Source organism: Meles meles, chromosome 15 (assembly GCF_922984935.1).
Source record: "Meles meles chromosome 15, mMelMel3.1 paternal haplotype, whole genome shotgun sequence".
NCBI classification, from domain to species: domain Eukaryota; kingdom Metazoa; phylum Chordata; class Mammalia; order Carnivora; family Mustelidae; genus Meles; species Meles meles.
The window spans coordinates 21,606,481-21,620,129 of record NC_060080.1 but is presented as its reverse complement, the minus strand read 5'-3'; the positions used below and the strand labels follow the sequence as shown (position 1 = coordinate 21,620,129).

General features: G+C 55.1%; 2 protein-coding genes across 4 annotated transcripts; both read left to right on the top strand.

Annotated features, from left to right (window-relative positions):
* Nucleotides 1–1,320: 1,320 nt before the first annotated feature.
* MPV17 (mitochondrial inner membrane protein MPV17) lies at nucleotides 1,321–11,692 on the top strand. 3 transcript variants are annotated; one of them, XM_045979873.1, is made up of 9 exons: nucleotides 1,326–1,345; nucleotides 1,851–1,925; nucleotides 2,583–2,673; nucleotides 8,591–8,706; nucleotides 8,914–9,006; nucleotides 9,099–9,194; nucleotides 9,430–9,462; nucleotides 9,708–9,760; nucleotides 10,753–11,692. In XM_045979873.1, the coding sequence occupies exons 4-9, from the start codon at nucleotides 8,599–8,601 to the stop codon at nucleotides 10,820–10,822; spliced, it is 453 nt and encodes a 150-aa protein (XP_045835829.1). In that variant the 5' UTR covers nucleotides 1,326–1,345; nucleotides 1,851–1,925; nucleotides 2,583–2,673; nucleotides 8,591–8,598; the 3' UTR covers nucleotides 10,823–11,692. The 3 variants fall into 3 exon arrangements, with proteins under 3 accessions (XP_045835828.1, XP_045835829.1, XP_045835831.1); XM_045979872.1 differs by lacking the exon at nucleotides 2,583–2,673 and having other exon boundaries at nucleotides 1,321–1,345; XM_045979875.1 differs by lacking the exons at nucleotides 1,326–1,345; nucleotides 1,851–1,925; nucleotides 2,583–2,673 and adding an exon at nucleotides 7,691–7,783.
* A 545-nt stretch (nucleotides 11,693–12,237) lies between these two features.
* Nucleotides 12,238–13,347, top strand: UCN (urocortin). The gene is made up of 2 exons (XM_045979876.1): nucleotides 12,238–12,600; nucleotides 12,855–13,347. The coding sequence occupies exon 2, from the start codon at nucleotides 12,868–12,870 to the stop codon at nucleotides 13,246–13,248; it is 381 nt and encodes a 126-aa protein (XP_045835832.1). The 5' UTR covers nucleotides 12,238–12,600; nucleotides 12,855–12,867; the 3' UTR covers nucleotides 13,249–13,347.
* Nucleotides 13,348–13,649: the final 302 nt, after the last annotated feature.

Genomic DNA, 13,649 nt, shown 5'->3' with positions numbered 1-13,649 from the left:
ACCTTGAGTGAAGTGACATCAGATTATCCTGCTTCCTCCTTGTGTTTCTCCAGTACCTGTGACAAGATTTTCCCTGTCTTAATCACATAGGCATTGAATAAATAAGAGCTAGAGCTAGCCAGGTGGGAGCCTGAAAGTCAGGAATGGTTGCTTCCTGAAGTGTGGGTTCCCTGGATATAGTTAAGCAAAGGCTTCCAGCCTGACAAATCTGCCAGGGATCTTACAGTAATTTCTGCCACCCTTGAAAGGATGTTGCACTATATTTGCAAAATTTTAGAATGTTAAAGCTGAAAAGGAAGATTAAGAAATCACATAATCGGGGCGCCTGGGTGACTCAGTGGATTAAGCCACTGCCTTCGGCTCAGGTCATGATCTCAGGGTCCTGGGATTGAGCCCCGCATCGGGCTTTCTGCTCCGCAGGGAGTCTGCTTCCTCCTCTCTGCCTGCCTCTCTGCCTACTTGTGATCTCTCTCTCTGTCAAATAAATAAATAAAATCTTTAAAAAAAAATCACATAATCTAGAGATTTCCAAACACTTTAAGTTGTGAACCCCTTTGTTTAAAAGTGGCTCTTTCTAAAATGATTTTTTAAACTGAGGTAAAGAAGAACCTGTAGTGAGTGATACCTCCCAGAAACATCTTGTAAACCCCTAACACTGAGGAGCCCAGTGTGATAAACATAGTCTAATAGATGAGGAACCTTAAGTTCAAGTGTAATGGTGACCAGGCTGCAGAGCCCACTAGTTACAAAGCCAGTACGCGGACTCAGGTTCTGGAATCCCGTGCTTCCAGTGGAGGGGTCCTCTTTACGCAGCATCTCTAAAGGCCATTGTGGACGAAGACTGAACTAGTGCTAAGAGGATGACAAATTCTACCCATGCAGGAGCTCACAGTCAAGGCTAGTGAAGAACCCGGGAACACTGTAAAAATAATGCACCTAACTAGGGCTTATGGTTTCTAAATTGATTTTCGAGACTGAGAAGGGCGTCAGCACCTTGGCCAGTTCCGGGGTGCGGGAGCAGTGAGGGTCCATCCAGGTTAAGAAGCCAGGGCTTCGGGGTAGAAGGGGCATAAGGAGGCAGAGGTCGGACCCAAGTGGGAACTAAGGAAGGCGGGACCCTCACCGAGACCCCGCGCGGTCCACTTCAAAAAGGGCTTGCTTACAGATGGACAGCTGAGCGGTTCTCCACGAGTATTGCGCTCAGTCCACTCCCACTCCAACCCCGGCTGCTGCGCGCCGGGTGGGGGTGGGCGAAGTTCCGGGGGAAGCCGGACGGAAGGGGCGGGACTTGCGGCGGAAGTCCTTCCCGGTCGGGTCACGTGGGAGGGGCTGGCGGCGAGGGCAGGTGAGTGCCGGGCGATCCTCCTTTCAGGGCCCAAATCGTCGCGTGCCTTTAGTGCCCAAAGCCCATGTGACCTGTCCAGGCCCAGAGAATGACAGGCCCTATTTCCGGTGTAGAGTTGGACTCAGGAAGGATATGGGCTGGTTCCAACTAAGTGATTCTGGTGACCGACCAGACTCTGGGTGAAAGCCAGAGCAAACCTGCCATTATGAAGTGCCTCGGTGTGGAAGGAGGAGGCCCCCAGGTGGCTCTGCTTCAGAGATGGGGTGGCGGGTGGCTGCCACCGAGATTCCGCAGCCACCTACAGCGTTCCTCTGTGACCTGATTGTCTAAGGCGATCCCTGTGACAGGAAGCTGTCCAGGAAGCATCCCTCCTGAGGCCTCTGCGCCTCTAAGACGTATCGGAAGCAGGACGAGGAGAGGGAGTGGACACAGGGGAAAGTCAAGGGTGTCTTTAATTGTGGGGAGGGGCGGGGGGTGACCCCCCCCTCTCCTCTTGGCTTGACAGGAATCATGGCACTCTGGCGGGCATACCAGCGAGCCCTGGCCAATCACCCGTGGAAAGTACAGGTCCTGACAGCTGGTGAGTGAATAGACCTGAGCGGGACCAGAGCAGCCTGATTTGGGAGGCAGAAGCTCACCCCACCACACCTTCCTCATTTTCTGCTTCTATTGAGCCTCCTTCAAAGGTTGGCTGTCTCTCATCCGAAGTTGTCCCCAGTCTTTTGGTGGGTGGGCCCCCAAGGCTGTTCTTAAGGAAGGGTTATACCCTGCTGTAAAGTAGGATCTGAAAGTCCTCAGAAAGCTGAAGAGTCATCCCTTGGGGTTAAAGGCATTGCCCCAGGAGACCTTAATTTAGAAAGCTAACAATAGCAAATGCTCATCTAACATATTAACAGTGTGCAAAACACTTTCAACACATTATCTCATAGCTCTGCACAAAGATCTGTGAGCTAGGATCCCTTGAGTCCACACTAGATTACACACCTATTAAGTGCTGGGATCAGGACTCTTACCCCAGTTTATTTTTCTTAGTTTTTTTTTTAATCATGAAATAATATCTTAACATAAAAAAGAATGGTTAAGACATGTATGTATGGTTTAAATAGGATTAAAATTGATTATTCTTGTATCAGTACCCAGCTTGAGAACCCTTGAGCACCTATCCTTAATTCATACAAGCCAAGAAATAACTGCTTTCCTGAGTTTTGTTTATACCACTCTTTTGCTTTTCTTACAGTTTTACTACCCTCTTATGTATCCCCAAACAATATACTAATCAAGGATTTATGTTTACTCCAAATCCAGTGAGTGGCTAACGCCTCACAAAGGTAACCCAGTCTCTGTATTTGTTACCATCTTTACTTTGCGCATTAGCTAAGAAGTGAGGGGATGGCACAGAGCTATGGTTTTACAGGGGGGAGGACTAGAAGCTCTGAGACTGTTGGGGCATGCAAGAGTGATCGGGTTAAGATGGGATCTTGCCTATGTTTAGAGGAAGGGAAGAGGATTCTAGGGAGGACCATGGGCTTCTTAGAGGAAGACTGTTGAGTAGCAGGCTATGGAAGCCAGAGGAACAGCAAGCCTCTTACTGGAACAGCCCCACCCCAGCCCAAGAAACTTCACTGGGTGACTGGCCAAGGGATGGACAATTTTGCCCCTCCCTGGGCCCCTCTCCAGCCTCTGTGCCCAACCACCCCATGTCCTCAGAGTGTCCGTCAGCCTGCATGACTCACCTGGTTGCGTGTGTGGTGACTCATTCTGGACTGTGTGGCTGCGATGGGGACTGACACGCTGGGCCTTTTGCCAGCCTCAGACTCCCTCGGGGCCCTGCACTGCTGGACGGAAGTTTCCCCCTCGTGGCATCAAGAATAGAGAGGGAGAGCTAGTCCTTGTGTTTCCCTACCCAGGGGGTGTGCAGTGGACACGGGGAGGAGCTGGCCTTTAGAGGGTCCCTTGCGCAGATACATGGGCTATGCTGGGGTGCTGGTCTAGAAGCACTTTCTAGGAAGCACTTTTCTCAGACTTCTTCCCTGCTGCTAGTGTATTTGGCTCAAACTGCAAATAAAGGGAGGAGGTAGGTTTAGCTCCCCAGGCTGATCTTAGATCCTAGCGCAGTGCTTCCTAAGGCCCCCTGGGGTAGCTCCTCACACTGGAAGACAAAATAGGGATTTCAGACTTGGAGTTAGAAGAGCAGGATTTGAATTTAAGAGTCGTAGCCCTCAGTAGGTGCCCGAAGAGAGACAAGTAAGGGAGTAAACCTCTCAGAGCCTCAGCTTCCTCGTTCAGGAATTGAGTTTAGTTAGCTGACCTCACAGAGTTAGTGTCAGGGTTGTCAGGTTAGTGAAAAGGCTTTAGAAATTAAGAAGTGCTTAATAGACACAAAGACTCCTGGGCTTGGCCCTCTCCATGAGTATTGTTAACCCACACATGGCAAGGTGTTCTTTTTTTTTTTTTTTTTTTTTCCCAGACCGATTTATTTATTTTTTAGAGAGAGAGAGAGCATGCTTGCACAAGCAGGAGGGGCAGAGGGAGGAGGAGAGAGAATCTCGAGCAGACTGCATGCTCAGAGCAGAGTTGATGCAGGGCTCGATCTCACGACCCTGAGATCATGACCAGAGGCGAAATCAAGAGTAGGATGCTTGGGGTGCCTGGATGGCTCAGTGGGTTAAAGCCTCTGCCTTGGGCTCCGGTTGTGATCCCAGGATCCTGGGATCAAGCCCCGCATGGGACTCCCTGCTCAGCGGGGAGTCTGTTTCCCCCACCACCTCTCTCTGCCTGCCTGTCTGCCTACTTGTGATCTCTCTCTCTGTCAAATTAAAAAAAAAAAAAAAAAAAAAGTAGGACGCTTAACCGACTGCGCCCCCGCAGACACCGCAAGTGGTTCTTTTTCTAGTGGTGTTTTGGCTGTGTTTGTTCCATTTGCCTTAAATTTGAACATGGGTGACTATCTCAGCCTTGGTTCTCCAAGTAGCAGGGCCTGGGGCTTTGGTGCAGGTACTTTGTAAGGGAGTGGGAAGTCGTCCCATGGGGGCGGAGGGCGAGCCAGTATGAGGAAGATCAGATCGCATACTGCTTAGGGCCCGTGGCTACTCCATCCCTTAAAGCTGACTGAGAAGCTCTTTGAAATGCCTCTGAGGACTATAGGGGAGAATAGCCTTTTCTGGAGAAAAGAAACCTTTACCCACCAGCTCTCTTCCCCCGTTGGTCAAACACATGGAATGTCGACACCTGTGTGCAGCCCCCGGGTGAGGCATCCACTGCACAGCCCTGGGTATGACCCAGCTTGAGCTGCAGTAGTGGGCGGAGTCAGGGATAAGTGAATCAGGATCCGAAATGGTTCAAGAGAAGTGTCTGATAATGGGTAGTGTTGACCAAGCTAAAGTCAGGAACAGAGCATGCTGGGAAAAGGTCCACTGTGTGTTCCATACAGCCTGAGTCAGCCTCTTCCCGTCCTTTCTGAAGGGCCCTTCCAGTCTACATTGGGCCCCGGGCCCAGCTCCATCCATTTTTGGCCACTCTAGTCCTGCTATGGGGCAGCTGAGCTGCTGCAGACAGTGGTTTCCCTGGAGTCTGTATTACGCCAGGCATGCGCACTCAGCAGGCACGGGAGTGTCCAGTCCTGCCCTGACACCATAGAGCAGGAGGCTGCAGCGGGGGCAGGGGTGATGTGCACTTGGGTCCCCGCGGTCAGTGGTAGAGCTGGCCTTAGAACGGAGCACACTTCCCACTGCTCTGCCCTGCACTCAAGACTACGGGGCCCCGGAAAGCTGAGCGTAGCCCCCACTGGTCTGGCTTACATACCTGAGAAGCTGCAGAGCCCTCCCATTTTGTCCCATTTTCTAGCAGTAGGACAGCTTCGGGCCAGGAATGGGGAGAGCATTCAGACCAGTCCCCCAGAAAGCACTCGCCCCTCTCTCGCTGCTAGGCTTCCGTTGCCTTTGGGGTCTATCAGAGCCGGCCCCCAGCCCAAGCAGCCCTTTAATTGTGGAGACTTCTGGGGAGGAGAGAGTCGGCAGCACCGCTGGCCCCATGCCAGGAGCTCTACCTGTCGCCCAGGCCTCTAATCCTCAAGGGCATGCTTCCTGCTCTCCATTCCACCTTTCTGCCCCTCAACCTGCTCATCTTCCATTAGCACTTAATTTTCTTGCAACTAAGACCCCATACACAAAAGCCACGAAAGGAACATAATAGGGGAAGTAGGGAACTAGGAAGGCGGTGTGGAAGTTGGGGCTTTTCAACTAGCGGGCAGGGGGTGGTCCCAAATAGATCAGTGGCCAGAGGCAGTCTGCTCCCCACCCCCCTCACTCCACTGAATCCGGTGGGGAGTGACGGCATGAGAACTGGCACCTACCCAAGGGCATGATGTCACACCTGCGCCAGTGTCTGCCTGCTGGGCTCCTCGCCCGGCCTGGCATCGGGCATCAGTGCCCGCAGCCCCTCACCCTGCCCCATCAGGCTCGGGCAGTACGTCTTTGCAGGTCTCCGGCTCCAAGCCCCTAGAAACAAGTCCAAGGCAAGGGGAGCCAGAGCACTGAAAGATCTAGACCAACCAAATATGTCAGGAGGACTCCCAGAACCCAGCTGGGGCCTGTTTGGGCTCTGGCACTGGGCAAGCTCTTCTTGCCCAAATTTGCTTGGGCAGAGATTCAGGCCTTCACTGTGCTCAGACCAAAGCCTTCAACTGCCCCAGGGTTTCTGCAGGCCCAGTGCCCTGATGATGGCCTGTGGGCAGAGGAGGAGTAGCTGGGCACGGTTTTGTCTGAAATGGACAGGGCTGGCAGGGGCTCCTCCCTCTCACTGCTGCCTTTCCACCTGATGGGCATGGTCTGGATCCTGGAATCCGTCTTTTTCCAAGGCTGCTGGCTCCCCGGACTGTGGTTTTCGTTCCTGCTCTGCCTTTAGCTTGTTGGGTGACTGTTGGCAAGTTGGGTGACTGTTGCCGTCCCTACAAAGTGACAAGGAACAGAGAGGGTCACCTCCTGGGCAGTAAAAGACAGGAAGTGCATTAGTCTAAGAAGTGTCTTTGATGTGTGGCCTTTGGGGCCTTGCTTGGGCAAGGAGTCCCCTGGGAGTGGAAGGCACAGAGGCCTCTTGGCGCCACTGACCCATGAGCCCATGTCTCTGCCCTGCGGTGATTCCCTAGCCTCCTGTTCCTTGAGAGAAGGCCTGGGTTCAGACCCAACTCTACTCCTTACTAAATAACCTCATCTCTTAAAGACGTTAAATGGAGGTGTGACCCCACCTCCCAGAACTTTCGTGAGGATTAAATGCGTGAGATCCATTTGTAAACTGTAAACATTTTGCCAAAGTAGAACATCAAGCTGTTAGGTCCCTTCATTTAAGAAGTGACTGCCTTCTGTTCTGCCCTCTGTGGGCCTTCTCCGGGTACCCTTGCCTTGATGCATGGCCACAGCAGCAAGGCCTCCCGGGGGGGCGGGGAGGCAGGGGAAAGGGAGATGATTGCCAACCGAGTGGAGCAGGGAACAAGCCTTCACTTTCACAGGTCCTCACACGTGGGCCTGGGGGCTCCTCACGCCCTTCCTAGAGTGGGCCTGTTGTTTGGGACTATACATTGGCGTTTTCCTTCGGTTGGTTTTCTGAGCACCTGCCAGGCCCTTGGTTAGGTGTGGCGGAGGATAAGAGAACAGAGATGTCTAGGATTCTCTCTTCGTCCTCTGGGAGGTCATGGCTAGCATGTTCTGGGAAGAGCCTCCAGCACTTTGAGAGTTTCAGGGAGAGGAGAGGCAGGACCCCCATGACGGGTGCACTGGGGCCCCGGAGCTGCTCCAGGGCTGGGAGCGCCAGCAGCTGAGGCCAGCCGTGGGGACCGTGGGGGTCATGGCGCCAGCCCTCAGCCTTCCCCAGCCGCCTGGGCTGTGGCTGCAGCTCTGGGGCGGGGCTTTGCGGCTGCTGCGGGGGAAGAGCTGTGAGTGCACAGCCAGCGTGGACGTCAGAGCCTGCTCTGTACCAAGGACTAGGGTTAAAGGATGTGTTTGCCCAGCGCTGATTGAGGGCACAGGGACCGTGGTGGCCGAGGGGCTGGAGGGGGGCTCTCATTACTCAGTGATATGGACAGGCGAGCCGGAGATCATCTGGTCACTCCCAAGTGACCCTGTGTGTGTGTGTTTGCTGGAAACCATCATGCCACCATAACTGACGGGGGGCTCTGTAAATAGTGACAGTTTCTATCTTGGTTTCTGGGTGTGGGCATCTGACTGGGGTTGCTTCGGAAAGGGGTGTCTGTATGAATGAGGGAGGGGGAAGCAGGTACAAAGGCCTGGGGTTGGGGGGAATGGCTATAATATCTATTGTCCCCCCAGTCTGAGGTTGTGAATGGGGGGACGTCTGGATTTACCTGATTGTGCTAGGAGGTGACCAGGACTCCTACTTGTGGGGACTCTTCCCAGTTCAGCCAGTCGTCTTCCTGCCTGGGACCATGTAAGCACTCGTGCTTTAGGAAGTGAATTATTCTTGCTGTCCTTCACAAAGAGAGACCCCAAGACCAAGGTGAAGGATACTTTCCAGGGTCTCGCCTGGGACTAGGGGAGAAACCCCAGAGTTCCTTACATTCTACACAGGATCTGTTCACAATATGAGTCCTGGAAAAATCACCATGTAGGAAGTCAAGCCACCTGGTTCTTGCCTTGCTTCTGCCACTTACTAGGTATATGAGGTCCCAGACCTTCATTTCTATACCTCAAAAATAAGGAGTTTGGATGGAATTATCTGGAAGACTTTTCCAATTCTTTTTTTTTTTTTTTTTTTAAGATTCTATTTATTTATTTGACAGACAAAGATCACAAGCAGACAGAGAAAGAGGAGGAAGCAGGCTGCCGGCTGAGCAGAGAGCCCGATGCAGGGCTTGATCCCAGGACCCTGGGATCATGACCTGAGCCAAAGGCAGAGGCTTTAACCCACTGAGCCACCCAGGCGCCCTGCTTTTCCAGTTCTGATAGTCCATGGTTCTCAATGCCAAGCACCTTAGGTTCCCCTTCATCTGCAGTTGCTGACTGTGACTTCCCTTTCGGACTCCGTGCACAGTCTGTGGGCCCTGGCCTGATGCACGCTGCTCAGCTCAGTTTCTAACATGACACTTTGAAGCGGCAGTAAAGGACTGGCCATTTGCCCCAGAATTAATCTCTTAGGCTCTAAGTGTCAGAGCCTCATTCAGGGACTTCCTTCCCTCCCTGGAATGGCAACCTACCTCCAGGAGGTATCCTGACAACACCTGTGTTCCCTGCGCAGGGTCCCTGATGGGCCTGGGTGACATTATCTCACAGCAACTGGTGGAGAAACGAGGTGTGCGGGGACACCAGGCTCGCCGGACCCTGATCATGGTCTCCCTGGGCTGTGGCTTCGTGGTAAGCTCTGTCTACAGTGGGGTTGCTGGAGGACTGGACGGTGGTCTTAGTTCCATGTCATTCTTCAGTTTCCCTTGGCCTCCCCTACATCTAAGCCAGCGTGAGATAGGATTTGGTTTCTAATCCTTGAGAGAGGAGCATTGTGATGCAAAAGCCAAGGGCTCCCCTCGCCACACACCCTCTGTCCTCTCTGGGGTTTGCTTTCAGGGCCCCACCGTAGGAGGCTGGTACAGGGTCTTGGACTGCCTCATCCCTGGCACCAGCAAGGTAGACGCGCTGAAGAAGATGCTGTTGGATCAGGTGAGCAGAAGGAAAAGGGACTTGGGAAGCAGGAGCTGGCATTGGGGGGGGGCGGATTTCTGTGCTCACAGAAGTTTAATTTCTCTCCCCAGGGGTGCTTTGCCCCATGTTTTCTAGGCTCTTTCCTCTCACTGGTAGGAGCACTCAATGGACTGTCAGTCCAGGACAACTGGGCCAAGCTGCGGCGGGTGAGCAGGGCAGGTGGGGGACGGTCTCCAGCTGGCAGCCTGGCAGTCCCAGGGGAATGAGGCAGGCTTCGTGGGGAGGAGCCAGTGGGATGCAGGCAGAGCCCCAGGCTCCGGCGAAGACAAGCTGGGGGGTGCGGTCAGAGTGTAGTCTGTGTTGGAGGTGCTCTGTAGACTGGGAAGTGGGTGCTAGTTGGAAGTGTGTGCATGGGTAAGTTTGTCTCTTTTGTGTCCCCAGGACTATTCTGACGCCCTCATCACCAACTACTATGTAAGCGCTGACTCTGCAGCTGTCTCTTCTGCTTTCCTGAGTCCAAAAGTGCCTGGGGATGGGGGTCCTCCTGCCATAGAAATCCCACAATTGGGATGACTCTTGTCCCCAGCGTGGGCACTGTGCTCAGGGAAGTACTCACCCGTTCGCCTTGTTCTTGTCTGCAGAAGCTGGAGTAAGGCCAGTGAGTATGGGGGTCGGGTGAGGGAGGCAGCCCCCCAACCTTTACCTTCTTTCTCTTGTAGCTCTGGCCCGCTGTGCAGTTAGCCAACTTCTACCTGGTTCCCCTTCATTACAGGTAAGCCACATCCTCACCCCACCTCCAGGGAAGGTTCACGGCACAAACAGCTGGACGCCAAGTGATTCCTCTTTCTACCTGGAGTCACTTGAGACCCTCGCAGAACACTGCCCCATCAGAGTTCCTCAGACTCTCAGGCATGCTAGTCAGACCTTCTGATCCTTTAGAGACGCTGTCCCAGAACCTGCCCACTGACCCTCTTTCATCTTCTCGAAGAGGCTCCTGCTCATAGTCCCGTCTCCCCCACCGCCCCGCCTGAGCGCTCACTTTCGACGGCAGAGCTGCAGGGCCAGTGCCTGGGGGGCAGCAGTCTGGGCTGGATGGGAAGGGAGACCGAAGAGCTGAGGAGGAACGTGGGCCCGTGAGTCCGCTGCAGAGCACTAGTCCGCCTTAATAATAAGGGCAGTTGCTGAAACCACAGTAAAAACTACAGCAGAGCTCAAGATGAGTTGTTAAAATTGTGGGCGGTGAAAGGGCATTGGGAACGGGGAAGAGTATGAAACTCTTCAGAGGGGACGGAGTCAGCATTTACATGAATAGTGTAGCTTAATGGACCGGGTTCTCCACACTAGAGTCCCTGCGATGCTCTTTGCAGCTAGAAAAGGTAAACTGAGAGTAAAGAGAAGGAGGTGTTACTTTTCACGGCCAGCGGGACGGTTTTGAAAGGTAGACTCTCTTCGGCTGGTAAAGGCGGACAGAGACGAGTATTCGGAAGGAGCCTGGACAGGAGTGAGTAAGAGCCACTCTTGGCGGGATGACGGTGTTCCACTCTGAGGCTCGGAGACGGGGCTCGGACAGCCCCAGAACCCAGCCTGCTTGTCCTCTGGTCTGATCCACACATCCCTTCCTCAGGGCTGAAGGAGGGAGACCTCGGTGGTGACGTTCTCAGAGGCCAGCCCTCCTTTCCCGTAGCACTTGTCCAGCTCTCCCCATCCCCCATGCTTGCTCCTTGTCTTCCATTGTCTTCACGATGCCATTCCCTCGTGCCGTAGGTTGGCCGTTGTGCAGTGTGTCGCGGTCGTCTGGAACTCCTACCTGTCGTGGAAGGCCCACCGGCTCTAGGCCAGCCTCACCCCGATGTCTGCGCAGACAGTGCTGTGGCTTGAACCCAGTGCGCTCAGAAAGCCTCCTCGAAGAGGGCACATCGCTTTTCCTGGGGTTCCGTGGCCACTCAGAACTTAATGGACTTAGCACCTGACTTCTTTTGAAATCGCTACAACCTTTATAATGGTCTTATCCCCACCATGTGGTAGGCACCCCATAAAGGCATATGGTCTCGTCTGCTGTGACTTACCCTGTATCCCACAGTGCCATCGCCCCCACTCATCACAGACACATCTGCTCTCTAACCTTCCCAGCCCAGCTGGAGCTCTGGCTCTCTGGGGGCCCCGAACCTGTATATGGCGCCTCCGCAGATCTGTTTGGTGATTATGTAGTGTGAAACCTGCAGACGCGATGCAGGGGCCCCAGCAGAAACTATGGGGCAGTCAGAATTTCTAGAGCTGGGAAGAAGTCTAGAGATAGCCAATCCCGATCATCTCCTATGGAGGAGCACACTCAGGTGCGCTCACAAAAGTGAGGTGACGTGTCCACACCACCAGCCAGTGGCAGGGTGGAAACCTGAATCCACGTGCTACAGATGAGTGTTTGTGTGCCCTCCAGGATTCATCTGTTGAAAACCTAATGCCCACGGTGAGGGCATTAGGCAGTGGGACCTTTGGAGGTGATGAGGTCATGAGGGATTCGTGCCTTTTTAAAGCAGCCCAGACATATCTCTCACGCCTCCCACATACGGGAACATAGCGAGAAGGTGCTCGCTATGAAAGTTAGCCAGCTGCTTCTCTCCTGATAGCACATCTGTTAGCGCCATGGGCTTGGATCTCCAGCTTCTAGAACTGTGAGAAATAAATGTTTGCTGTTTATAAGATACGGAGTTGATAGTAGTTTTGGTATAGCAGTGTGAAGAGATGAAGGCAAGTTCCCTTACTTCCTACCAAGTGATCTTCACCGAAGGTCAAAGGTACCGTAATACTGCTGCTATGATTCCCAGAAGAAAAACGAACTTGGCAAAAATGCCCCTTGGGGGCAAACTCTGAAGCAGATGGACCTGTCTTTTGTAGTCTGAAAGCACCCAGAGCCCAGAGGCTCTCTAATGGTGCCTCGACAGTCTGGCCTAGAATCTGGACCACGGGGCTGGCATAAGACCACGTGCATCCTGAGAGTGGGGGCTGCATCTGGGGTCTGGGGTCGTACCAGAGCAGGAGCCGGCTGTGCTCCTGAGTGCCTTTGCCAAACTGATAGTGGGGACTAGGCACTAGGGACTAGGTTAGAGCAACGCAACCTTCTCCCAATGCCTCTGGCCCCTTCTAGAGGCCAACAGCAGGGTGGGCGCCACCGACAGCCATAAAGTCCAGTCTCTCTTTGTGCCACAGAAGACCAGACACTTGACTGCTCTGATCTGGGGACTGGCCCTAGTCCCTGCTGGCTGTTGTTAGCAGGTAAAAGGGCCTCATGGCTCCCAGAGCAATGGTTATGTCCCAGGGGCTTCTCGCTCTCTTAAGGCGGGGGCCACGTGCTGTGCTGACCCCTGGACCCAGAGTCCGGGGTTGTGAGGTGCACCCCTCCAGGTCTAGCGAGCGGCCAGACTTGAGGCTGCGGCCGTCATTGCTTCTACAATCAGTGCATGTTTCTCGCTGACGTCAGTCGGAGCTGTCCTGGAGCTATATAAGGCTGGCGGCGGTCCCGGGACAGACCCCGGGTTCCCCGCGGTGCCCTCAGCCCACCCGAGGGACGGAGACTGGAGCCCCATCCCGCAGCACGCAGACACTCTCCGGCAACCTGTGAGTGGCTCTGAGCATCCGCCCTGACTCCCTCAGCGCCAGGACTTGGCGCTCAGCTCACCCACCGCGATTCGCCCAAGGGGAGAGAGGGAGGACCGGGCTGGGCAGCCTCTGGGGCTGGAGGGAAGGTTTTGGGTACCAGCCCGCAGCCGCAGGGGCGCGGCAGGGGAGCTTGGATGCGCGCGGGAAGGGGAGTGGTGCCACCTGCGACTCCCCCATGTGCGCCTCACCCTGCGCTGCCTCTGTGTGTCCAGGGCCGGCGGCACCATGAAGCAGGGGGGACGCGCGGCGCTGCTGGTGGCGCTGCTACTCCTGGCACAGCTGCGCCCAGGGAGCAGCCAGTGGAGCCCCGAGGCGGCGGCGGCCGGAGTCCGGGACCCGAGTCTGCGCTGGAGCCCCGGGGCGCGAAACCAGGACGGCGGGGCCCGCGCGCTGCTCTTGCTGCTGGCGGAGCGCTTCCCGCGCCGCTCGGGGACCGGCCGGTGGGGATCACGGACCGCGGGGGAGCGGCCGAGACGGGACGACCCTCCGCTGTCCATTGATCTCACCTTCCACCTGCTGCGGACCCTGCTGGAGCTGGCGCGGACACAGAGCCAGCGGGAGCGCGCCGAGCAGAACCGCATCATATTCGAGTCGGTGGGCAAGTGATCGGCGGGGTCTGCAGCCACTAGAACCTCGACCCCTGTTCCCCACCCCCGGGCCGGGCGTGCGCGGCTGGAACGGACCCAGTCCCGCGGGCTAAAGCGGCCCAGGGATGCCCGGAGCACTCCGTGCGTCACCAGTTTTTAATAAAAGTGCTGAAGAGCCTTTGGCCTCGGATGTGGGGTGCGGGGAAGCACAGCAGGGTGGGAGCCCGTGGAAAAGTGCGGCCTCCCAGGCCGGCGGGAGGGGACCGGATGCTGCCCGAGGGCTTCGGTAGAACGCTTGCAGCCGGCGTCCTGCGTCCCCATCGAACCCCAGGAACTCAAAGTCCTGGTGCCGCCGCACCACCCCGACCCTCCTCCCTTGGCACTGGGCTCGCGAACCCGTGCTTGATATCAAGGAGATGC